Below are 25573 nucleotides of genomic sequence, written 5' to 3'. Positions count from 1 at the left end.
CTTGGCGGTGAGCAGCCCCACTCAGCAGTCCCACTGCGTTTCTTTCCAATCCCGTGGCTGTGATGGGGACATCACGGGCCAGGCAAGCCACCATCAGTGACTTTGTAGCAGCAGCATCCTCACAGGCAGCCCTCACGGCCCAGGATGTGGTGAGGAAAAGAGGCTCAGAGAGGTTAAACCATGCACCTGGGGGCACGCAGCTGACCGGGCAGAGCCAGACTCTATGTAGGTCTAGAGACACCCCGACCTGGATTTAGCAGACATTGATTATATGCCCAGGGCTGGGGTGCTGTAAACTCAACGTCCACCAGACACTACCCCACCAAGCCCAGAGCTCAAAGGGGAAAGGAGACATGGCAGAAGGTTCCTTGAGTGCCACAATGGGGACATGTGGGAGCTTGGCACGGGTCAGGGGGTGGTCAGAACATCTCAAGGCTGAGGGAGTGGACCAGGCTGGAGGAGTCTGGGCAGGAGTGAACAGGGAGGGGCCAGCACGTGCAGGGGCCTGATAACAGGAAAACCAGAGACTGCAGGCAGCTCCAGGAGCAGAGCCCAGAGCCTGAGCAGGGAGCCACTCCCAGGGGACAGGCACTCAGGGTCAGGGTAGGAATGGAGCTCATCTCTCCCATACAGGCAGGTGCCTTGGAGACGGGACCAAAATGGGGCCCCAGCTCTGTCCCTGCCCTGCTGGGTGTCCTGGTAGATTGTCCCTTCGCCTCTTGTCTCAGTTTCTTTCTCCATCCTGCCTGCCTACCCCCAAAGCATTAGGAGGACCCAGAGAGGTGGAAGGGAAGTGCTAGGAGGATGAACCTTGGGCAGGGTGGGCATGGTCTCCCTGCCGTCCCTGAGCAGGCCTGACTGTTGCGGGCTTTATGGGGACAGGAGCCCGAGGTCCGAGTGCTCCTGAGGGCCCTCATGCACACCAGTGAGTGGTCCCAGTCCTCTCACCCTCTCCTTGAGCCATGTGCGGCCACAGCCTTGCCCACTCCCCCCATGGCTGCCTCAGCCCTTCCTCCCCCACCACCAGGCCTGCCTGTTTAGCAGTTTCCACACGTCCAGTGCCCAGGGATGGACTGATTGATCTGTAACACCGAAAAAATAATAATGGCTTGATCATTACTGAGGATTAAAAGTAATCCTTTCGCTGTGGCTATTGCAACTCCGTTATTCACGAGTCAGTGGGCTGACCCGGGCCTTTGAGCCCACGGGACTCGGTGAGCTCAAGGAGGCTGGGAGCTGGGGCCCTTCCTTTCTGGGTCTCCCTTACCCTGTCAGCTGGGTGAGGGAGCTGGAAGGGTCTTTTGCCCCCATGCTTAGGGGCCTGTGAATCCCAAGGTCAGAGTTGAGCCCTGAGAGGGTGAAGGAGCTGGCACCCCCTATCCAGGGGTGGAGGTAGGGACAGGAGAGGACAGTTTCTCGGGGCCATGGCCACTTTGAAGACTTCCATTAGTGCCAATTTGATGTCTGTAGCCCCCATCTACCCTGTGGCTTTTCTGTGGCAAGAGATCTGATCTGGTTCCCACACTCTACCACAACCTCAGCCTCTGAGAAGGATGGTGGCCTTTGCAGAGCCCCATGTGGGCTGCAGGCCCACTCTGAGGAAGATCTGGGTTCCCTAGTGGGCCCCCAGGTAAGGAAAGGTGGGTGCCAGTGATTGACCAAGGCTTACCCTTTAAGGTGTAACCTCAGGGGCTGCCTCCCTAGGCTGTACAGATCCTCCAAGCCAAGCACCGAGCTTGTGCCTAGTGCATTGTTAAGTGCTAAGTTAACATTAGTGACAAGTGCTATGAACTGTACATGTCACAGAATAATGTCGTCTGTGGAAAGGCACTGCAGGCTTAGGGATTGGGGGCCTCACCCGTGCCAGCGGTTGGAATCGGGGGGCAGGTATTTATGGTTTAGACCAAGAGGAGGCCCCAGGATGGAAAAGGAAGGACAGGAGCCAGGCACAGGTGGGCCCTACAGAGCCTCAAAATAGCTTTGCCTCTTACATGCAGAGCAGTAGAGAGCTCGGGGGCAGGGGACAGCAACGCTATCTGATCTACACTTTGAGATAAGGCCCCCCCGTGTAGTGTGGAGAATAGATGAAGAAGATAAGAGGAACACAGGTTCCTGGGGCAGGACAGAGCCTGCGCTGGGGATGAACAATGGTTAGACTGATGTCGAGGGTGGGATGTAGGAGGCAGAGGTTCCAGGGTGATGGGCCTGTTCCAAGAGGGGGCGCTGTGAGCTCAGATGGGTCTGAGGGTCGTTCCAGGGAAGGGTCCAGAAGCTCAGGAGGGCCCAGGATCGGAGTCAAGACATGAGCGGCATCATGGAGCCAAGACCCCTGTGGTGTCTGAAGCCCCGGGAGTATGAGGCAGGGTTGGGGGACAGTAGAGGGTGTGGGCCCCACTCAAGCAGGCTCTGCACTGTAAGGGGGACAGAGGACCAAGCCTGCAAAGGAAAGGGAGGCAGAGGCCAGGAGGGCTCCGCATTGTGAGGTGGGGGTTCGACTTGTGAGGCACTTCTCACCTGTTCCCAGGACCCCAGCCTCCACCTTCCCACCACTCAGTGCTCTTGGCCTGAGGAGTGGGAGCCAGGCCCAGTGGGAGTGGAGAGGGCCATGCATAGCCCCTCTAAGTGTGGGGGGTGACATCCTGCCCCAGCATAGTGGAGGCCACAGCTGCACATGGGGGTCCCACCCTCCCCTGCTATTCTTTCAAAGGATGAATAGTGGGTCTCCCATGTCCCGACTCCCATTTTCCCTTAGTGGGCAGCTGCCAGCCTTTATTAGAACCTCCCACCTGGGGTCCACATTGCCACATCAGGCCTGCACTGGTAGATGGTGCTGAAGTGTCCTGAATACCAAGGGGCCAAAGCCTTTGGAGGGGGGCTATAGGCCTGGAGGCTCATGGGATGGGATGGGGCTGGGGTGAGAGACGAGAGCCACTGCCTCCCTGGGCATGCTGGCCCCTACCGAGGGTGGTCTTTAGACCTTGGTCATGGGATGAGCGAGGCAAATGCAATGATGAGGGCTGGGCTCCAAGCCCAGCCTGACCCAGACTCCCTGAGTGACCCTGGGCAGGCTGCTCATGGGCTCTGTGCCTGGCTGTCCTCATCTGAGGAGAGCCATACTGGCCCCACAGTAGCCATTTTGTGAATGATTACAGATGCACATGTGTCACTGGCTGGGGGAGGGCTTGGCATGCAGTAGGTGGCCAGTTCATGGTGATGGTTATCATGATGAACAGGACATCTCTGCAGGAGGTCACAGAGGGCCAGACTCAGTTCCATCCTTGGGAGCCCCAAGACTTCCTGGAGGGACATGATCCATAGGAAGCGCCAAATAAGAACCTCTGGGTGGCTTGGATTCAGGCCCAGAGAGTGGCCAGGCCCCAGCGCCTCCTCCCGCAAGCCTTCCCTGATAGCCCGGGTTCCTGCAGCACTGAGCTTCTCGCACCTCAGCTACTCCTGCCCTGGTCGTTCTGCCCAATTACGTGTCTGTGATCTGTGGGAGGCAGACACGGGGTCTGCCATGTCTCTGCAAGTCAGCACCGTCTGGCTCCAAGCATGCCCATGGCAGGTGTGGGATTCCCAGGCACAAGGGCTTCACTGGCAGAGGCCACTGGAACCAGTCCCAAAGAATGGGCCAGGCTCGTGTGGACAGAGGGCTTGGGAGCCCTGTGGGAAGGGGCTCAGGAAGGCTGAGAAAGGGACAGTAGTCCTGGGTGGGTAGAGGTGGGCACCTCCTGCTGGACCCTGGGCAGGCAGGGGGAAAGAAGCATTGGTGAGGCTCTCTGTGACTTTTGGGGCGGTTCACCCTTGACTGGGGAGGGCTTCACTGGGGTGACACTAATTTGTAGGGGTAGAGAATGGCATTGGAGTTTGGGCCAGTCCTAGGGTTCCCCTGCCATCCTCTGGGCAGGAGACGTTGCTGTGAAGCACAGGGAATTCCCATGGAGATGCCGCTTGGATCGCTTTGTACAGGCTTCGCCTTTCCTGTGTGGTCAGGGAGTGCCCACAGCAGCTGGGGGATGTCTGGGGCTGAGGAATCTCTGAGGACCAGGCTCTGGGGCAGGCATGGGGCAGGCAGTCTTCCTCAGCCTCTGACCTTCCTGCATTTTGTCCCTCAGAGATTGGCTGATGCTGCAGAGAACTTCCAGAAAGCCCACCGCTGGCAGGACAACATCAAGGTAAGAACCCCAGCACCGCCCCCCAGCACCTAGGGCATGCCCACCCCCAGCCAGGGTGGATATGAAGGGGTGCTGCCCAGGCACACTGCGGGGGCACCAAGCGAGGGGTTTGTGGAGCAGAGCCAGAAGCTATTGTCCAACATTCAGCAAATATTCCAGGCTCCCCCTCAGTGCTGGGGCACACAGCAAAGTATGAGTCCCCATTTCACTCTAGAGGCATTGTGGAGCCACCTGTGAGTGGTGTTCCCCAAAGGAGGTACCCAGATTCGTGGAAAGACCCTGAGTCAAAGAGGCCTCTTGACTTCAGGACGGGTCAGAGACCTTCATACAGTGACCTGGAAGGGATGCTGGGGAAGGAGGACTGCGTCCCCTTCCCCGACTTCCCTGAACAGCAGCCCGTCCTCCAGCCCATCCTCCTGGGCCTGGGACCACGCTGCATGGTCACAAAAGCCTCTCCTTCCACCATGGGAGCTCAGGAGCTCAGATCCTTGGAGAGGAAGTGCAGAGGGCCAGGCTGCAGGGGAGGGAAGAGAGCCTCACCGACACCCGGCCTCAGGCCTGGGCTGCCCTTGCCAGTTCCTTTCTGTGTTTGATTCCGCCTGCCCCTTTCCGGTTAGGCCTGAGTCAGACTGAGGCAAGCCTCCCCTGGGAGGGACACGGGAAAACCCCAGTGCCAAAGATGAGGGGACCCTCAGGGACCAGACCAGTTGGAGGGTTCCCTGTGTCCTCCACAGCTGCTTAGACATCTGGGCCAAACCTCCTCATGGTCTCGTGTTAAACACGGGGTGGTAGACCTTTGACTCACTCCGACTCTGGACTAGGCACATCTGCTCCAAGAAGCAGGTGGGTTCTTTCACCTGTTTAACTGACAAGAAGACTGAAGCATAGAGTGTTTAGACCTACCTGAGATTGCCTGTTGGTGGCAGAGATTCATAGCCGCTTTCCGGTACTAGGGGTTCGTGCCTGTGATCCAGACCCCAAACCTGCTCCTCCCCCCTAGTCCCCATCCTCCAGGCACCCTGAGCCTGTCCTGCCTTGCCCACACCATGGCACTCTTCCTGCGGCCCCTGGTAGGTGAAGGGTGCTGCCCCCAGGGAGTTCACCTGGGGTTGGGAAGACAGATGGTTACTTAAGGTGAACAAATGAAAGGGCTAGTGACTCCCTAAGCCAGTCCCCTTCCCTAGGAGCCTGGGGACTGACCCTTCTCACCCTCCTCACTCTAGCACTGCCACCCATCACTGGGCACCAGAGGGCCAGTGAGGGAATCAGGGAATAAGGAAGTGAAAAGACCCCCCCCAGCCTGGCCTTCTCTCCCTCCCAGGCCAAGCCCCACACAGGGAGATAAAGAGGCTGCCTTGGGCCCCAAATCTGTTCTCTCTTCCTGACTCTGCAGAAAACCCAAGATTTCCAAGGGTCATCCTGCCAGGCTCCTGACCCTGAATTTCAGCTATTCCCTGAGGCAGGAACAGCTCATCCCGGGCCGGGGTGGGCACTGAGCGGGCTGCCGGGAAGGAGGGCCCAGGTCTCAGGGACGTCCAGGGCATGCTGAGACAGGTACTACTTGAAGACTCACTCCGAGCACACTGGGCCACGATCTCTGTGGGACCCAGGCAGGGGCTTCAGTTTTCCCATTTGGCAAAGGACTGGCCAGTGTGTGTGCTGCCTGTCAGCTCAGACGCTGTGCGTGCAGGGGTCAGCGCACGTGTCAGGCTGTGTGGGTGCACCGAGTCCGTGATGGTGTGGGGGAGTCTCTCGCCATACCAGCCCTTGAGCCCTGGGTGGTTCTGACCTGAAATGAGGCAGTAGAGGCTCCTGGCTGCCCTCCTCCCCTGGCTTGACCTGAGGAGCCCGAAGCTGTGGGTATGACCATAGGCAGCACTGACCACAGGGCCAGCTGGGCCCAGCCTTGTTCCCCCAGCACTCGCCACCCTCCCCCCAACAGTCCGTCAGCGTGCCTGCCCACCCGCCTGTCCCACCGGTATCCCAGGGAGGGTAGGGCAGTAGTCACCTTCCTCCTTCCGGCTGTAGGGTCACTGCTCTTCCAGGAAGCAGTGCTGCTGCCACGCTGCCGGGCTGAGAGGCATCCGTGCTAGTGATAGGCCCACGAGCTCACACCCCCGTCAGCTGTGCCAGGGCTGCCCAGGAGAGCTGGTGGCAGCAGCTGCAGGGAGGGTTCTCCATGGCAGGGGGGGTGGACAGGGACCTGAGGCTGGGGAAGGGATGGTATTTTGTCCCTTGCAGGCATACCGCACACTCCTGAAATCACGTCCTTCTCAATGACCTTCAAGAGGTGGATAGACATGGAGCCATGTTCCTCCTCAGCACTCAAGAGAGGCACCTGGCCTGTGCCACAGTTCCAGCCTCGAACTCAGGCCCTTTACCCAAGCCTGGCCTTTTCCCTGGAATGTTCTTACCTCTCCTTCAAAAAGGCAAAGCCTCTTTCTACAGATATCTGCCTAGAAGTTCCCTTCCTGGCCCCAACCCTAGGATTGACCCCCACTGCCCACAGCACCCACCTTTGGTGCCTCCATCACAAATGGTTCCCAGGCCAGTGTCCCAGTGGGCTCATCTGTCTACCCCACTCACGGCTCCTCCAGGCAAGAAGCCATCAGGCCTGACTCAGTGCTATCCACTACCTGTCCCCAGCCAGGTACCCTATGGACAGAGTGATCAGGAGCAGTCCTCTTAACTCCAAGATGAGGACGATGGCACCCAGCAGTTCTGGGCACAGAGGAGATGCCTGGCCCATGTGGCCAGACTGGAATCCACTGCACACTCAGTAGGGTGTGGCCCTCCCTGTGACAACAGCACACACACAGCAGGTCTACATGCACACCTCTGAGGAATGGACAGTGGTATACACACAGCCACACACACACAACCCCCACTGACACCAGCCAGGGCATGTGGGGGATCCTGGAGTCTGCAGGGTCAGAGCTGGGACAATAGATCAAAGGGGCAATGTCTGCATATAAAACCCCCCATCCCCCTTCCTAGTCCCAGGCCATGACCCTACACACATGGCCATGGCAGGGGCAGGGAACCTGTAGCCACAGCCCTGGCCAACCAAGACCCTTGGACGCCAGGGAAACCATGGCCTTGATTAGCAGACAGCACCTCCCATGGCCCCTGCAGACAGGCAGCAGGTGCTCCGGCGCCTACAACACTTAGAGTAGATGAAGATGAGCCACCTGCTAGACTGCACCTAGGGCCAGCACCACAGTACGCCAGTACCGTGTGCCACCTAAACCAACAGTGAGGGGTTAGGCCAGGGTATAGGTGGGGGAGGGAGGAGAGGCCATTGATCCCAGGGCTTCATTGCAACACCACGGCCTGCAGGAGACAAAACCATGCCCTGGGAGTTTAATGGAGGAAACAGTCCTACCCTGGGGAGTGTGATGGGGAAGACACGGCCCTGCCCTGGGGAGACTGATGGGGAGAGGAGGTAGCTCTGCCTGGGGACTCTAGAAGGAGGGCTGTGAAGGCCGGGCCAGGCTGGAAGAGCCAGCTGGACAGGACAGGTGGCCTCCCTGGCCTGAGGGTCTGACCCAGCCATAGCGCCCACTGCCTGCCTCTCTGCCAAGCCAGCAACAGACGGCTCTCTCAGAAAACAGTCCTTTTGGCCGAGCTGCGCTGGCAGTGGGCCAGAGCAGGAAGGCCAGGCGCCCTCACTGGTGTGGCAGGTGGCTGGCCTGGGCCGTGCACAGGCGGCTGGTGGGCAGGCGGCAGTCCTGTCTGGCCAGGCGTTGGCAGCCGCCTTCCAAGCACCAAACATAGACAGCAACCACCATTGCCCATGTTCATCTCATGCTCACGTCCTCCCCGTTCCCAACAGCCAGTACCCCTTGTGCCTTCTCGGGCTTGTCTCCTGCTAAGGAGAGTATGTTTGTCATCAACACGTGGGCCGTGTATACAGGTCCACCGGGGGGCCATGTGTGTGAGCCCAGAGGGGGTGATTCCCCTACCCCCTGCCCAGTTTGAACAAAATAGCCCTAAAATATCAGATAACAGAGTGGAGGGTATGAGGGGAGTCGACCTCAGATATTAAGGACACTTGTTTCATCCCATCTGGGGCATCTTTTTCACACTCAGCCTTTCCTCTGGGCTACAGAGTTGCAGACAGGAAGGGGCCCACCCATGGGTGGAGCTGGCCCTCCCCCCGGGAGGCCGGGCTTCCTGTGCTCTTCACACCCTCGGAGGAGGCATCACCATTCACCATCCTGATTGTACAAGTGGGGAAATCGAGACCCTGACTTAAAGCCTCATGAGGCTGCATGATTTAGCTAGACACCCTTGACTCATCCATGATACAAGAGTGACCCCTGGGAGTCCTCATGGGGCCACCAGGACAAGCCCGTAGACTGCAGCCTTTGAGGAACCCAGAGCTCACACGTGTCCAGCTCAGAATTTGAACCCAGGACCTCTTGCTGAGGCCCTGCCCTCAGTCACTAGATAGTACTGCCTCCTTGTTGCTTAACCCAGGAGGTGGGTCATTGGGTCATTAATGGCAGACGTCCAGGCACTGTGCGTGCCAAAGCAGACAGGGGCCTTCCCAGGGACCCTCCCACCCCCAGCTCTACATCACATGAAGCATAGCAATCACAGCTGTGTTTACCTGTATTTTCACGTGTGTGACCTTGCTTGCCGCCATCTCATGCTCCTCTCTACCAAGAAAGGGGCATGGCCTGGCCTTCCTCAAAGGAGGGCTGGGAGGAGTCCTTCCCATGTGCATCCAAGCCGTGGGGGCAGGGAAAGCGTACAGATTCCTGAGCCTCACCTGTAGTCTGCAGGGGGCTGGGAGTCCTGTATGATGTGTCTCTGTGTCCCTGATGCCACCAACATCTGATGTTCTGCTGAGACTGCGAAACAGCAGGACAAATAGAGAAATGGAGCCATTGGAGCAGCTGGAGAGGTGGCCCCAGTGAATGCCAGGGCACTGCAGCGCTGCCCCAGGTGCAGGCCTGTGAGGGAGGCCCAGGGCTCCTGGAGGCCTGAAAGGGACCGGCCCCCACCCATGCCCTTGCAGAAGGTTTGCCTAAAAAGTGGATGAGTGAAACCCCAGGTTGTAATCTGCAGTCCTCCCACTGCACCCGCCTGTTTTCATTACGGAGGGAAAGAGCATCAGAGCTGTGTTTATAACCCCCTTTTAGATAACAAATCACATTTTCTTTTCGCCAGCGAGTGTGTTGAATTGATATTTTTTTCCCCTCAGTTTAATGGGTTTGTGTGTTCAGGAATGATCTTCATCAACTGAAACTCCTTATTGTGTTTGATGTAATGTCAGCTTTCATTATGCGCTTCGGTCGCAGCGGCACAGGGAAAGGCCGAGCACCCTGGAGCCTGGGCCCCTGCCCCAGCCCCCAGCCCAGGCCCCCCTGGGCTCCAGTCTTCCCAGACTGGTGGGTGGGGGACAGTCGGAGCCAGGGTGTGTGGCCTTTCTTCTCCCTTCCCTAGCAGCATCTGCGTGGTGGAGCCCCAGGGCATTGTGAGAAAGCTCCAGACGCAGCAGCCGCATCTGGAAACTGTCAGGTCGCCTGTGGTCTTCCATTCCTCAGGAGGTTGTGGTCTTGCCCAAGCACGGTGCCAGGCATGCAGTCAGTGTTCCAGAATGCTTGGACTAAGCCTACATGTCCACCCAAGGGCCTGCACCCCCAAGGCCCCAGTGGGAGACAGCCTAGGACTGTTCCCTGAAATAGTCCCCACTGCTGGCCACCCCAAACCACAGCCCCAGCACCTGGGCAGTCACCAAGGCCAGGACCCTCCCTGGAGTCATGAGGAACCTGGGGCTCAGAGAGGGGATGGTCTGGCATTGGGGGTCACACAGCGAGTGGGCCCCAGCCAGGCCTGGGGAAGGGGGTGGCCAAGGCGGCTTCCATCCCTTGCTGCCTTACAGCCATCCCTTGGGGGCAGACGCAGTGGCCACTCCCATTAGCAGACCACAAAGAAACAGGCCCTGAGTGAGGGAGGACTGCTGGGGCCACGCCACAGGTTTTTGCTGTACAAAACAGGGCTGAGGAGCACCTGGGGAGGGTGACTTGGACAGCAGCTCTGTCCCGAGTCCTGGCCCTAGAGCCCATGGGGGCAGAGTGTGGCAGCCCCTCCTGAGCGGGTGGCACTTGCTGACACCAGGCTCACCTTCTGGCGGCCTCTGTCAGCCGCGCTCTGTTCTGATTAAAGATCATTAAACATGAAATTAGCCCGTTTGTGTTACGGGTCCCCAGGGCGGCCAGTGATTATGACGCACAGATGGCCAAGAACCCAGGCGGCGGGCAAGCAGGCGCGGGCCAGCATGGGCGGGGTGGGCACGGGCGGGCGGGGGCCGGGAGCAGGCGCGTGGGCCGGGCTTTGTTTTCTCCTGCTCCTGTTGTGTAAACCCCCTCGCATTTCACAACAAATCACAGATAATTAATAAGTACATGCCCGTAATGAGTAGGCTTTTTAATAGAAGAAATTGGAAGATGCGGCGTCGAGTCATTATTTCACTCTTGCCCAGAGTCGGCTCTATTTTTCCATCTTCCTCACTTCCCAGTACTGCCTCTGCCAGCCTCTCTGCAGACAGGCTGGCTCTGACCCTGCCTCCTAGCAGGACTGCAGTGCAGGGACCCTGGTCCCTGAGTCAGGGAGTCCCAAGGGATCCTGACCCAGGGGTACTGCATCCTCTTGGAGCCGGGAGGGGCCCCTGCTGACAACTGGCTGGAGGTGGCTGGAGGTGGGGGCAGGGCATTCCCAGCACTGACTCACCAGCCCTTCTGGGAAGGTGGCTCTGGATGGGGGGAGGGGACAGTCTCTGCCCCAGAGGAATCTGAAGGGGCCAGCCCAAGCCTTGGGGCTGGGGGTCCTGTCTGCTCTCAGGGGACCCTGAGCTGTGAGAGCTGAGGCCTCTCTTCCCCCACCAGGAGGAAGACATCATGTACTATGACGCCAAGGCCGATGCCGAGCTGGTGAGTGCCCCGACCTATGCTGGGGTGGGGGGAGTTGCCAGAGCTATGCCCCTTCTCTGGGCCGTAGTGGTTCATATCTATCAAATGTTTGTTAGGACTCAGCGCTAGGCAGTCTGAGCTCAACCCTGGAAAGTAGTGGTTCCACTTCCCACAACTACCTAGAGGTCCTAGCCCCTCCAGTGCTATGTCTCTGTGGCCACTGGTGGGCTGGGCTTCACTGCAGTGGGGCAGGGTGGTCAGGCACTTGGACCTCCCCCGACAGGGCAGTTCAGGTCCCAGCATGGAGAGGGACTCTTGGAGTGTGACAGAGTAGGGGGAGGGGGGCAGCTGGGGAGAGCTTCCTGGAGGTGGGCAGGTGCAAGCAGGTTGCAGTACCATGCAGGTGCAGGTCAGTGCAGGCTCCCTCCCCTGTGCTGAGCACCCACAGCCTGACCCCATGATCAGAGCTTGGCCCTGAGCTCAGCTGGAGTCACCTACCTCAGAAGTGGTGGCACTGAGACTGACCAGAGAGCCCAAAGCAACGCTGCTCTTTTGCCTCCATGTCACTCGTTGGCTCTGCTTGGGCTGCCCTGTGAGGTAGTGAGGTCCCCATCACCAGAGAACTCATATGAACGATGTACAGCCATTTGTGGGGGAGGTGGCTACAGAGAAGACAACAGTGTCTGAGGCTGTAGGGCACTTGGAGTAGACAGTGTTTGGTGAACTTGTCAAGGCCCAAGTCCCTCTGCCTGACTTCAAAGCAAACGTACGTAGACCTGTCAGTCCCCTCTATAAACAGAGCTGTCACAACGGCACAGCCTCTGGGGTCCTACTGCTGGCTGGTGCAGAAGACCCCAGCTCCAGTCTTCCTCTCCCAGGCCCATGGGCCTGGGGGTTTCCTGGGCTGAGCAGGAGACGGGAAGGCTGCAAAGGATCCCCATGCAGGCTCCACGTGGCCAGGCTGGCCTGGGAGAGCCTGGGGGAGGGCAGAGGGCCTGAGAAGGAGGGGGTGGGCTCAAGCAGGTGTGCTTCCCCTTGGCTGAGCTCCGTGGCTCCCAGAGAAGTTGCTAAAATTAAAGCTGGAATCTGAAATTCAAATGAAGAGCGAACCTTTAATTAGACCCTGAATCTAATTCCTTACCCCCCTCGGCAGCGGGCTGTAATTTTAGCAATCAGTGCATTAAATATAAACCAGGAGACTGCGGTCGCCCACCATACAAAGCCCCTGGGCTCACGGGTGACACTGAGGGGCTCCTTGGCCAGCCTGGTGCCCAGCCCCCTACCAGGACACCCTGAACCTCCTGCTCCCAGCAGCCCTCAACTATATCCAGGACCCCAACCCCTGGCTCTAAACCATTGACTCCCTGCCCTCAGCCCCTTGCACATCTGCCGGGGCTAGGGACTGCCCAGCAAGGGAGACTCACTCCAGGCCAGGCTGGGCCAGTCGTTTAGGCCACCTGCCCAGCCTGGCCCGGCCAGGCCCTGGTATAAATAACAGCACCCAGGCATTTGCCGACTCCCCTGCATGTTATGTTGTTTTGTTTTTTTAATCTTTGCCAGAGGTACAGTTAGAGATCTTTCTAGACCATTTACTTTTAAATTACCAGCCAGAAGGTGGGGGTGGGGGAAAGAGAAGGAAGGAAAAAGTTCGCCAGCTGATAGCTTATCAGAACGGAATCCAAATGTCACATTAGTTGGGAAAGTTGGGAGATTAAATTTTCCAGCGCCCTTCATCTGCCGCTGACATTTCATGAGCTTTCTTCTCCCCAGCCTCCCCCTCCCCTGAGCGGAACGTGAGCAGTGCACGCCTCACGGGCGGCCGGCTCCCTGCTCTGGCCTCCATGCTCGGTGGCCGCCTGCGCTGGCTCTGTCCAGCACCCAGGGGCTCCTGAGGGTCCTCCTCGCATGTGCCAGAGGTGGGCAATGGAGGGCAGCAGACAGCTTGGATTCTGCTGTGCCAAATCCACCCCAGGAGAGATGCAAAGGGGGCTTGCTGCAGGCCCTTCAGAGCTGTGCTCCTCGGGCGTAGGGGGCTTGTCTGGCTGGCACGGTCACTCTCCCCATACAAGACACAGCCTGGGCAGATACCTAGAGGCAGGAACACGGGCGGGGGGGGGGGTGCGGGGCGGGCATGCCCAGGACCCAGCGGGTAGCAGGTCAGTGTCCTGTGGGCAGAGAGGAAGTGAGCTAAGCCTGAGCTGAAGGTGGTCACAGGATCCTTGAGGGGCAGTGAGGGAGCCATGGAGGATTCAGTGGCAGCATATGCTCCCTCCTACCAGGACTGCAGTCCCCAACCCGGGGCCGTGGCCCGTTACCGGTCTGTGGCCTGGGCGTGCATCACCGCCTGAGCTCTGCACCACGCCCACACCCCACGACACCCAACACCCCCATCCCCAGTCTGTGGAAAAATTGTCTTCCATGAAACTGGCCCCTGGTGCCAAAAAGGTTGGGGACCACTGTACTAGGGCAGGAAGCCCCCAGCTCTGCTCCCCACCAGGCCTCACGCCCCATCTCTTCCTTGCTGCCCCAGTCTGGCTTTTCCTCTCTTCGCCTTCACTCTACCACCGGCTTCCCTCCCCCTTGCACACCTGCACCCAAGCCTCCCTGCCCCCCCAGCCCTGGCTGCGGCATCAACACTGTAGTCACAGACCCACTTCTGCCAGCCTGCGGTGGTAGGCGGGGGTGCACAGCGCATGCCCAGCCTGCCCAGCCGCGAGATGCCATAATTGGCACCTGTCAGGCGGCTGCTGCTCATTTTAGAAAATCAACAGGGGCCCTTACAGTCCTGCTGTTAGCAGGCGCTGCAGACCCTCCCTCTGGAGGTCAGCAGGTCTCAGCGCTAGCCCCCACCCCAGCCCCATTCTCCCGAGGTTAGCGCCCCCCAGCTCAGAACCTAGAGCTGCTTGCTGCAGGGGGTTGTGCCCCTGCCCCAGATGGGGCTAGGGCCCTCCCCGCGGTGCCAAAGGAGCTCCATGCAGGGGATGGGTGGGGCCCAGCGTGGGGTGTGAGGGCACAGAGCTCCTAGGAGGGGCTGCCAGGGCCTCCCGCGATTGCAAAAGGCATGTCCTTGTTAGCAGAAGTCTGGAGCCCATTCCCTGTAACTGGCTCCAAGATTTGCCTCCTTCACTAATTGGTTTTCAAGGGTGTGGGGAAGAGGTCGGTTTGATTTTGGTTTTAGAATTTGGGTTTAGCAAATGTGGGAATGGTGGGTGGGGTGGGCAGGGGGAGGTGGGCATCAGTGGCCTCTCGGGTGAGGGGTCCAAACTGTGTGCCTTCTGTCCCTGTGTCTCTCCATCTATGTCTCTGACCACAGTAGTCCCTGTTTTCAAGATGCCCCCATCTCCTGGACTCTGGCCCTCCCTGCCCCTACTCGCAGGCCTGCCCAACCCCACTCACTGTTTTCTAGCCCTGACACTGCTTGGGACGGGGTGGGGGGGGCCTTTCTGCAGGACGACCCTGAGAGTGAGGATGTGGAAAGGGGGTCTAAGGCCAGCACCCTAAGGCTGGACTTCATCGAAGACCCAAACTTCAAGAACAAGGTCAACTATTCATACACGGCTGTGCAGATCCCCACGGACATCTACAAAGGCTGTGAGTGTACAGAGCGGTCGGGACAGCCCTCTCCACCTGCCACGGGGGCCATTCCACTGCCACGGCATTCCCAGGTCCCTGGGGACAGAAGGCCCGTGCCATCTGACTCCAGCCCCACACTCACCTCTCATACTCACCCACATGCAGACATCAAGCCACTCACAGGCAGAGCCTCACACTAACTCTCAACAAGGGACAGAACACCGAGCCTCTCATCCCTGGGCATGCACGGTCTCCTGCCCGTGTGCCCACGCAAATGCATGTGCACACACAGTTCCCCACATGCTGGGCCGAGGCCCCAGCTGCCCACGAAGCAACTCCTCACCACCCTCCCCCATTCTCTGGCCCCATGTAGGAGTGGTTGAGAAGCTACCACACATCAGGTGGACACAGGGACTGGGGGACAGGGAGCCACTCCTCACTCATGGACACCAACCCTATTACGTGGGCCTCCTTCTCCTTGCCACAGTGCCAAGGGGGTGGGGACCTGGGGATGTGGGGAAGGGGGATTGGGATAAGAGTGGTTGAGATTCTAAGCTCAAAGCAGCTTTGTACAGTGGGGAAACCAGGTCAGTATAGCTAGAAGGATTTGAGTCAGACCTGAGGAGGAACTTCCTGAAAATCTTGGGAAATACAGGGGGAGGAGGCCAGGAGACAAACACTGGATGGAGAGCACTAGCAGCAGGATTTAAGGCACTGAGGCTTGTTGGTTCTAACACAATTCTGCGGGCACTTACAGGGTACCTCAGAATCCAAGGGCCCACTGGGCCACTGCACAGGCTCCAGAATACAGGGAGTCCCCAGGGTTGTCAGGGAGGCCCTCTGCACCCCCAGGGTCAGCTAGGCCTTCTGGGCAGCCTCAGGCAGGGGTGGGGAGGGTGCGCCCCCTGCGCCCCCACGGGCTGCCCGCAGGCCACCTGCCCGAGCCAGTGGAGGGGCACTATCACAGGCAGGCACGCTAATTAAAACAGGAGCCACACCACCCTCTCCAGTCACCCCTCGCTACCCACACAAATTACATTTTATATGTTTTTTATTTACTGTGTCACTTTTAATTAAATCTGTAATCGCCTGCCTGAGGGGGCATGGTCCCCTTTCCCAACTCGGTGTGATCTGAGAGTGTGTGCACACGGTGTGGGAGTGTGTGCATGGGGTGGGTGGCAGGCCCTTTGCAGGCGGGGAAGGCTGTTTGCATAAGTGTGTCTTGCAGTGAGTGCGTGTGTGTGCATGTGGGCATGGATCCCTGCAGGGACAGCCGCTCAGAGCAGAGGTCGCCTCTTGGCTCTTGACCTGAGCCAGGGACACCCCTCTGCAGGCAGCCAAAGGGGCTTCTAGGACAGTCCGCTCTGAGCCTGTCACTGTGTAGATGGAAAACTGAGGCCGAGTGAGGGGTGGGACTTGCCAGGCAGATTCTCCCAGGGCAGACAGGGAAACATTTGAGGGCCTAACTTTATTTTTTCTTAAAGAGAAAAATAGAAATAGTTCAACTCACTAAGTTTCTAAATTAGGAACAGGACCGTAACATACTGTTCAATAAGCAGAGCCAATGCTAGAAATGTGTTTTGTTTTCACATTATGGTCAGTTAAGGGAAGCCACAGGAACAGAGAGAGAGAGGGGGAGTGAGATCAGAGGCGGGGGTGGTATTAGCAGGGGCCCCACACTGGAGGGCAGGGCCAGGGGGCGAGTGCCCCAGAGTGGGCCAGCACCCCCAGGCCGAGGCAGAGCCTTGAGAACTGTAAATCCCAGCTCTCTTTCAGCCCTTAGAAGGCACTCTCTGGTTCTCACTTGGGTGGATCTTTGATAGGGATGCCTACAGGGGAGTGATGGTGGCAGGGCTCCTCCTGGGAGGTAGGTAGAGGAAACTGGAGGGAGGAAGTAACGGCCCCTGTGGGAGGGGAAGGTACAGAGGCCTGGCAGAAGCAGGTGTCCCACTCCTGCTGTTTTTTCTGAGTGTCCAGGGACAGGTACACTGCACACATGAGAACATGTGCCACACACACACCAGGCATATTTCAGGCTGCTCTGAGTTGGGGTTGGGGGTAGTGCTCAAGCCATCCACAGGATGGAGTCATTCATCTGAGAGGAGCCTGCTCTGTGAGTGTGTGTAGGGGCAGGCCTGGTCATGGGGTCACGCATGTGCAACCACGGCGGGGGGGGGGGGGGGGGAAGGGAGGGAGGGTGACTGATGGTAGGGGGTTGGGGGCAGGACCCACTAGTGCCCTGTGCAGGTGCAGAGTGATGTGTAGATATGAGCACGTGCACTCGTGCCCATGGCAGCAGTTGGGTTACTGGGCAGGTGGGTTTGGGAGTGAGGGGATCACATATCTGGCTGGACACACAGAGGTTAGATGCAGGTATACCTGTTGGGGGTACAGCATGTGCGTGCAAGTGCACGTGCCTGCGCTGGAGCAGGATAATGGCACTGCCCTTGCCCCTCCAAGGGCCCCCGCCCCCACCCCTGCCTGCTCCTGGCCCCAGTTGATTAATCATGGAGCTGAGTGGCTTCCAGCTTATCAGGTACCTTAATAGCTGAATAATTCCAGCCCCATCAGCGGGCCCTTAATTGCCTTCTTGTGGCTGCAGCCTGGAGTGCATGCTGAGTGGGTGAGCTCCCGGGGGCCCAGCTGCTAGCTCCAGGAAGCATGCTGGATGTGGGGTCCCAGCTCACAGGTCACAGCCACCTGGGCAGCCCCTCTCCAGGGGCCACAGGCCATAGCTGCCCTGCCTGCTCCTGCAAGGCCTGGCTGAGGGGCAGGCTGAGCTGTTCCTTCAACAATGTGGGAGGGGGTGAGGACCAGGAAGTCTTCCTGAAGCAGCTGGTGCAGCCCCAGGGCTATACCGAGAGTGTGGATAGGCAGAGAGCAGGTGGGGCATTCTAAGTGGGGGGCGCAAGTGTGAGTGTTGTGGTGGTAGGTTCAGCAGGGCACAGCCCAGGCGCTTCCCACCCCAGCTTCCTCCTTCCCCACAGCCACCGTCATCCTCAATGAGCTCAACTGGACGGAGGCCCTGGAGAACGTGTTCATTGAAAACCGCAGGCAAGACCCCACGCTGCTGTGGCAGGTCTTTGGCAGCGCCACAGGAGTCACCCGCTACTATCCAGGTAGGTGGCAGCCCATCTCCCCTGTCTGCCCAGCACCCCACCTTCCTCCATCTCCCAGCCCGCCCATCCTGGGGTGCTTGGGTGGGATGGCCACCCTGCAAGGCCTGCCTCCCTGGATCGGGCCTGTCCCTGCCAGTCCCTTTTACCTTCTCTCTTACCACAGCCACCCCGTGGCGAGCCCCCAAGAAGATCGACCTGTATGACGTCCGAAGGAGACCCTGGTGAGCGAGCAAGGAGGGGCTGGGCAGGGACACCCCCTCATCTTCCCACCTCTCCTGCCCGTTCCCCTCCCTCCCGATATCCAGGCCTCCAAGCGGGGCGCAGCCAGCTCTATCCAATTTTCATTTCACACATCGTTGCCACTGGAAAATGGATCCCATCACCCAGGCAGGCCTCCCAGCTGCCGCTGCCCCCAGTCCACTGCCCGGCACCCCCGCCCCCTCAGGACTGAGAGATTGGACCAGTAGGGGTTCCTAAGGGTGGATGTAGCTTCTGTAGGGTTGGCCAGCCCCTGCCCCAGCCATCTGAGCCCTCGATACCCCCTACCCTCTGCTCTGCCCCTCCCAAGCATCCTGCGACTTTCCTTCCCTTCCACCTGTGCTGTCTCATACACAGCTAGACTCTGCCCTTGGGGCCTCAACTGAGGCAGGGGACACCACAAGCCACTGAAGCTAGGGAGCATGCCTCCTGCCCCTGTCTGGATCACCTTACTTGCTGAGGGGCCAGATCACTCATGTCACGGGCAGGGACTGTGACTGTTTTAATCAACATGGTATCCTGGTACCCAGAACGCTGTCTGGCCCATGCAGTGAATGCTCAACAGAAACGTGCTGAATCAGTATGTGGGTGAAGGAAGGAAGGGCCCACAAGGTCCCAGTGGGGCTGGCCCTAACTGAGGCTTCTCCTGGACAGGTATATCCAGGGGGCCTCGTCGCCCAAAGACATGGTCATCATCGTGGATGTGTGAGTGAGCATGCTGGCAGGCGGGGTGTGGGTGGGGCAAGGGGCTAGATCTGGCCCAGGAATGTCGTGAGGGAAGGGCAGGAGAACACCTGAGGCCTCCACGGCCCCTACCTGATCTCTCCAGGAGCGGCAGTGTGAGCGGCCTGACCCTGAAGCTGATGAAGACGTCCGTCTGCGAGATGCTAGACACACTCTCTGACGACGACTATGTGAATGTGGCCTCGGTGAGTGCCAGCGCAGGCAGGGAATCGGTCACCCCCGCCTGCCCCGCTCCTGTGACCATTGCCAGCCCCTTGCCACAGCTGCCTGCCCAGGCCAGCCTGAGGCCACTCTCACCACCCCACTGTTCCTGCAGTTCAACGAGAAGGCGCAGCCTGTGTCATGCTTCACACACCTGGTGCAGGCCAACGTGCGTAACAAGAAGGTGTTCAAGGAAGCTGTGCAGGGCATGGTGGCCAAGGGCACCACAGGCTACAAGGCCGGCTTTGAGTATGCCTTTGACCAGCTGCAGAACGTGAGCCCCCTGGGTGGGCAAACGGGAAGCTGGGGGTGGGCAAGGGCCCAGGCTTGGTGACACCTGGGAAATCAAGACGGATGGGCTTGTTAGCACCAGACAGGCAGCTTGGACAGATAGCACCATCTGCTGTGGGGGAGGAAGGCCAGAGGGTCAGGCCCACCAGGGGGAGGGAGGCCCATCCCCTGGACCAGGGAGGGGCTGAGAGCCGGCTGACTCCACGCTCACCCGCCCAGTCCAACATCACTCGGGCCAACTGCAATAAGATGATCATGATGTTCACGGATGGCGGTGAGGACCGCGTACAGGACGTCTTTGAGAAGTACAATTGGCCCAACCGGACGGTGAGGCTCAGCCCAGGCAGGGGCTGCCCTGGCCTGCACCCAGTACAGGGGAGGGCTGTCCCCTGGTGGCCACAGCAGTGAACTCAAGCCCCCCCCCAGGTGCGCGTGTTCACTTTCTCCGTGGGGCAGCATAACTACGACGTCACACCCCTGCAGTGGATGGCCTGCGCCAACAAAGGTACCTCGCCCGACACCACTGCCAGGGGGCTGCCTGCCTTGTCCTGCTGTCCACTGGATTTGTTATCCAGCCGTTTGTTCACCCGCTGTGGACAGACGGACAGACAGTGCATCTTTTCATACAGGTGGCTGTCCATCGCTCTTTCTGTGTGGTGGGCTGTCTAACGTGTCCATCTGACTGAGCATCTTTCTGCCCATCTGTATGTCCACTGTCCACTGTCCATCCATCTCTTGTCTGCTCCTGCGTCTGTTTGCTGATCAGTCTGTCTCTCCCCACACCTGGGCCTGGCTGCTGCTGGGTGGACTCTGAATGTCGCTGCCATGAGGGACTGCAGGCCTCTGGCTCCCACCCCCTGCTCTGCTTCCATATACCCTACATTCACTCCCTTTCCCTGGTGTTGGTCCCACTGACAGCGCAATGGCAGGAGCGCTAAAGGGATATGAGTTTGGGGGGAGTGACACCAAAGAGAGAGCGAGCCTGAGGGGCAAGTCAGGGCTGTGGGTCCCGCAGTGCCAGCCAGGCCCATTGCTGCCTTCCCTGCCTTCACAGGTTACTATTTTGAGATCCCTTCTATTGGAGCCATCCGCATCAACACGCAGGTGAGACTGGGGGGTGCCTCCTCCCAGCCCCTCACCTTCCTGCGGGGATGCTGTGTGCGGTGGGCTGCTGTAGGCCAAGAGCGCCCCCTGGTGGCTCCTGGGGACACAATCCCAACGCACAGGAGGCAGGATGGGGAGAACGCAAAGGGAGACGCTCAGGACCCCTGCCGCGCCTCCTCCCCAGGAATATCTAGACGTGTTGGGCAGGCCCATGGTGCTGGCGGGCAAGGAGGCCAAGCAGGTGCAGTGGACCAATGTGTACGAGGACGCACTGGTAAGGCCTCTGGGCAAGGAAGGGGTGGGGCCAGCAACCCTCCCCAGGGATGTGCCCACAGGGTCAAGACCCCTGAGGACCTCCTTGTGGGGTAAACCAAGCAGAAGTCAAAGAGAGGTGGCCCCTGCTCTGAACACTTGGGGTGATGGCAGGGCCAACCACAGAAGACCCCATCATTCTCCTCTCCTTTAGGGGCTGGGGTTGGTGGTGACAGGGACCCTCCCTGTTTTCAACCTGACGCAGGATGGCCCTGGGGAAAAGAAGGTGAGGTCCCCTGCTGGGGCAGGGTTGGGCATGACCTCAGCAGGTCTGGGGATGGAGGAGGGAGGGGCACGCCTGCAAACTGGACAAGGCGGCTTGAGGCCTTGGGTATGGCAGCTGGGCAGGGAGTCCCCATGGCATTGAGCCCATTACAGACCCCCATGCCTCTGCTCCCAGAACCAGCTGATCCTGGGCGTGATGGGCATCGATGTGGCTCTGAATGACATCAAGAGGCTGACTCCCAACTACACAGTGAGTGTCCACCTGCCCATCCACCCTGCTCTGCCTCCCACACGGCCACAGCGCCTCCGTGGAGACCTCTGAGTTCAGGGAATCAGGGAAGACTTCCCCAGGAGGTGACCTTGGGCCTAGATGAAGGTGATCTTGGGCTGGCAAACTTTCTGTAAAGAGCCAGACTGAATATTTTAGGCTTTGCCAGCCTAAATACCCATCTCATACTCAATTCTGCTGCTGTATTGTGAAAACAGCCACAGACAAAACATAAACAAATGGGCATGGCTATGTTCCAATACAATTTTATTTGTGGATACTGATATTTGAATTTCAGATAATTTCCACATGTCATGAAATATAATTCTGCCTTTGATGTTTTCCAACCATTTAAAAACATAAAAACCATTCTTAGCTCATGGCCTTACGGTGGTAGGCGGCAGGCCAGACTTGGCCTGTGTGCATAGGCAGGAATGCCCTGGGCAGAAAGGAGGGGAAGGCGAACACTGGAGGCAGAGGGGACTCTCTGGGTAAAGGCCTGGAGGTGAAAAACAGAATCATCTACCAGGCGAGGGGCAAGGTCACAGTGTGGCTGGCTCAGGGAGTTGGGGTCTCACCTGTGAGGAGAGTGGGGTACTTGTGACAGCATCATTGAGCCTGAGTGCCCTGAAGCTCTCCTTGGGCCTGAGAGGGCAGGGGCTGTGGCACTGGCCTCCACATATGGTGAGAAAACTGCCTGAGAGGTGAGGGCTGGGTCCCGGCCCCTACTCCTACTCCTACCTCCCGTTCCGCCTACAAGGGCAGCCCAGGCCTTCGGGATTCCCAAGGCTCTGCGCCTCCCTCTGTGCTATACTGACTGGGAATAAGGAGAGGCACAAATCAGAGGCAGTAGTGGGACACAGCAGTACAAGAGCAGCAGCCCTGTGGGGCCAGTAGAGGCAGAGAGGTCGGGCTGGCTGACAGCCCCACAAGAGCAGGGAGAGAGGCTGGAACCACAGATGCCAGCCACAGAGCCGGTCAGCCGTGGCAAGGGCTGGTGCACGAGGGGCACCCAGCCTGCTGTCCTGGCTTGCGAGATGGGCCTAGGACCATGTGGCATGTGGGGGCCCTTGGCCCAGGCAGGCAAACAGCACCCCTCGGCATGGTGGAAGGCAGAATGGGGGAGAGCTCCAGAGCCAGGAATCCCTGCCCAGTCCTCCAGACCCTGAGCTCCCATTCTACCCCCAGCTTGGAGCCAACGGCTATGTGTTTGCCATTGACCTGAACGGCTACGTGTTGCTGCACCCCAATCTCAAGCCCCAGGTGAGCCAGGCGGGCAGCCTGGAGGGTGGGTAAACCCTCCAAGATGGGGACTTCTGACTTCTGCCCTGCCTCCCACAGACCACCAACTTCCGGGAACCTGTGACTTTAGACTTCCTGGATGCGGAGCTGGAGGATGAGAACAAGGAAGAGGTAAGGAGAAGGAGGGGGAAGGGATGGGGGCAGGCACAGAGAGCAGAGAGTGGGGGCCCTGCCCCTCACATCCCTGGCCCTTCCAGATCCGTCGGAGCATGATCGATGGCAACAAGGGCCACAAGCAGATCAGAACATTGGTCAAGTCCTTGGATGAGGTGAGAAGACAGGAGAGGGGGGCTAGGGAGTCAGGGTGGGCACCCTCTTACCCCGCCCCCCACGCCTGCCTGCCAGTCCACGTACCTGACCCAGCCTCCTCTCCCAGAGGTACATAGACGAGGTGATGCGGAACTACACCTGGGTGCCTATCAGGAGCACCAACTACAGGTGAGTGGGGCCAGGGCTGGTGGGCAGACGGGGTTGGGGGCAGCCCCACAGTCTGAGCCCAGTTGTCCCCTCCCTCTCCCACTCCAGTCTGCTGTAGCCACCATCCCAGTGGGGCACCAGTGCCAGGGCTCCTCACCACTTTCCCGGGGATGCTCAGTCCCCAAGGGCCTCCCTTGGCCCTTCAGAAACAAGCAGCAGGTCCTGAGAGCACAGGACAGAGACAGGGTGGTGCCTCACATCCACCCCCTCTCACGTCACTCCCACCTCACCCAGCCCTGGGTGTCTGTGCCCAGGACACTTCAGCACATTCATGCCGGGGCTGGGTCCCCTTGTGGGCCAACCTGGGTCGGTACAGGTTGTCCTCTGCAAGCCCGACACAGCTTGTCCATTCTGAAATGCCAGGGGCATCCTCACACCCCAGGACCAGCCTACGGCTGCCCCTCACCATATGAGTGCCAGCCCTGCTTTTAGCTGGCTCTCACATGGCCTGAGTATCTGGGGACTCTGGACCCCTCCCGGCAGCACCCACCCCTGCAGATAGCTCACTGACAGTGTTCTGCCCCTTGTGAGTTTGCCACTGACCAGACGGAGGAGGCTGACCCAGGCTGACCCGGCGGGTGGGGTGTTGTGGGAAGCTGCTGGGGGTGGGAGGTGGGGTGGGGATTTGCTTTGGGGCTGACTGTTCGGTGACCTCCAGGAGAGTTTGGGGGAGTGGAGGGCTGCCCCCTAGGCCATGCATCTCCCACAGCTAAGCAGGGAGAGGGGTCTCTGGTGGTGGGAGGAGGGGATGCCACAGCTTGGGCCTCTCTGCCCAACTCCAAGGCCATGGGGAGGAGCTGCCAGTGTGGCCTCCCTCTCCCCAGCAGTGACCGTGCTCCCCACTTCTGCTCCCCAGCCTAGGGCTGGTGCTCCCGCCCTATAGCACCTTCTACCTCCAAGCCAACCTCAGCGACCAGATCCTGCAGGTCAAGTGTAAGTGGCCCGGCCCCTGCCTGCGCCCTGCACCCCTGCCTCCGCCCCGCACCCTGGCCGGCCCCAGGCAGCATAGCCAGCTGTGCTTGCCGGCAAGGCGCCCCTCCCGCCCAGTCTGCCCACCCCTCAGGTGCCCGCAGGCTGGGGCACCGGCCTTCAAAAGTCTGTGGAAATCTGCATGCTCGCCTTTTCTCAGATTTGGTTCCAGACCATTCTCTCATGGTTTCTGTTGAGGTTTCTGTTTTTGGTTTCTCCTACTTCGTGTTTTCCCTCCTTAGCCTGCCTGCCCCGCACACCTCTGGGGGCTACATTCTTGGAAGACACCCTTCCCCTCATCTCCTTCACCAGTCTCCTGCTCAGCTCTGTCCCCTGTGGCGCCACCCACCAGGGTCCCTCTCCCCCCACTCCCTCCTCTGTTCCCTTTACCCAGGTCCCACTCAGTCGCTCACTTTCCTCCTCCCACCTCTCTGCCCTCCCTCCTCTTCACCGCTCTCTCCCTCCTGCTCTTTCCTCTCCCCTGCACCTCCTCAGCTCCCTCCCTCCCTTACTTCTCCTTTCTGCTCACTCCCTCCACTTCTCTCTCCCACTGTCCCTCCTCCCCTCCCTCTCTCCCCTCCCCCAGCACCCTTCCCTTCCCTCTCTCCCTTTAGTTTCTCCCCTCCCTGTCTCACACCCTCTCTCTCCCCCTCACTCTCTCTGGTCTGCTCCCTGGCCCCTCATCCCTCCATCCCTCCCCTCATTTTTCTTTCCTTCACCCTGCATCCCCTTTCCTCTCTCTCTCTCCTTCTCTTTCCCTCCCTTCCTTCCCTCCCTTTCCCAGTCCTCTGCCTGTGGCTCACCCCTGCATGCCCTGCTCACCCTGGGCCTCTGGAGAGAGGCCTGGGTCTCCAGAGCCTGCGGCCCCGCCTGCCCACAGCACTCAAGGTCGCTGGGAGGGAGGCTGGGGCTCCGGCCCCACCGGGCGCCCCCCACCTGCCTGGCCGACTGGGGCTCATCTCCTTTGAGTTTTCTTGCTCTCTCTTTCTCTCTCATGTCGTTTTTTGCAAGAAGTTTCCTTTCGGTATGATGATGAGACACAATATTTTCATTCAAACAGCCATTGAATAAAATATTGTTTGTGCCCCTCCCCTTCCCCTCCCCCTTTTCGTTTGTTTTTGTGTTTGTGTTGTTTTTGTTTTCCTCGCTTTCTCTCTTGGTGGACTGTCCCAGTGCCAATCAGCAAACTGAAGGGCAAGTATATTCAGAACCAGTGCACCCTCCTCTCCCCACCCCACCCGCCCTCATGCCCCTGCTTGCCCCCCTCCCTGCCCAGGACCAGCCAAAACCCTGCTCACCAGGGCTCCCCTCCCAGCATCCCCTGGGGCCTCTAGTTCTTGCTTTTCCTATGATCCCTAAATTTCTATTAGAGCCAGTGGCCCTTGCCCCTGGCCCTGCCTGCAGGGTGTTCTCCGGTGTGATCTGAGGCTCAGGCCCTTTCCTAGTAATCCTCACTCCCTCTGGGAAGGCCCCTGCCTCCCCGTAACCTTCTCTGTCCCTCCAAGACAACTCAACAGTGGGGACAGGGCTGGACGCCTCTCCACCACCTCCCACCCACCAGGGCAGGGAGCCTGAGATGCAAAGGGTAGATCAGCCCTTGGAGGGGCTTGTATGCACCTATGGGAAAGGCCCAGC

At 59.2% G+C, this 25573-nt stretch overlaps 1 protein-coding gene across 4 annotated transcripts in view; it reads left to right on the top strand.

The window, feature by feature from the left end:
• The window catches only part of CACNA2D2 (calcium voltage-gated channel auxiliary subunit alpha2delta 2), a 136771-nt gene that overhangs the window by 101253 nt on the left and 9945 nt on the right, over nucleotides 1-25573 (top strand). For 3 of the 4 annotated variants that reach the window (XM_069475753.1, XM_069475752.1, XM_069475754.1), the window contains exons 4-22: nucleotides 4116-4175; nucleotides 11072-11116; nucleotides 14545-14686; nucleotides 17656-17787; nucleotides 17951-18008; nucleotides 18700-18750; nucleotides 18875-18974; nucleotides 19106-19264; nucleotides 19501-19608; nucleotides 19708-19786; nucleotides 20336-20385; nucleotides 20570-20659; nucleotides 20852-20923; nucleotides 21098-21172; nucleotides 22379-22453; nucleotides 22532-22603; nucleotides 22690-22761; nucleotides 22869-22930; nucleotides 23826-23902. In XM_069475753.1, coding sequence (XP_069331854.1) covers nucleotides 4116-4175; nucleotides 11072-11116; nucleotides 14545-14686; nucleotides 17656-17787; nucleotides 17951-18008; nucleotides 18700-18750; nucleotides 18875-18974; nucleotides 19106-19264; nucleotides 19501-19608; nucleotides 19708-19786; nucleotides 20336-20385; nucleotides 20570-20659; nucleotides 20852-20923; nucleotides 21098-21172; nucleotides 22379-22453; nucleotides 22532-22603; nucleotides 22690-22761; nucleotides 22869-22930; nucleotides 23826-23902 — 1579 coding nt within the window. Of the gene's footprint in view, nucleotides 1-4115; nucleotides 4176-11071; nucleotides 11117-14544; nucleotides 14687-17655; nucleotides 17788-17950; nucleotides 18009-18699; nucleotides 18751-18874; nucleotides 18975-19105; nucleotides 19265-19500; nucleotides 19609-19707; nucleotides 19787-20335; nucleotides 20386-20569; nucleotides 20660-20851; nucleotides 20924-21097; nucleotides 21173-22378; nucleotides 22454-22531; nucleotides 22604-22689; nucleotides 22762-22868; nucleotides 22931-23825; nucleotides 23903-25111; nucleotides 25133-25573 lie in introns of all 4 variants that reach the window. The other variant, XM_069475751.1, reaches the window with a different exon arrangement.

This window comes from Eulemur rufifrons, chromosome 7, assembly GCF_041146395.1.
Source record: "Eulemur rufifrons isolate Redbay chromosome 7, OSU_ERuf_1, whole genome shotgun sequence".
Lineage (NCBI taxonomy): Eukaryota > Metazoa > Chordata > Mammalia > Primates > Lemuridae > Eulemur > Eulemur rufifrons.
This window is presented reverse-complemented; position numbering and strand designations above follow the sequence as displayed.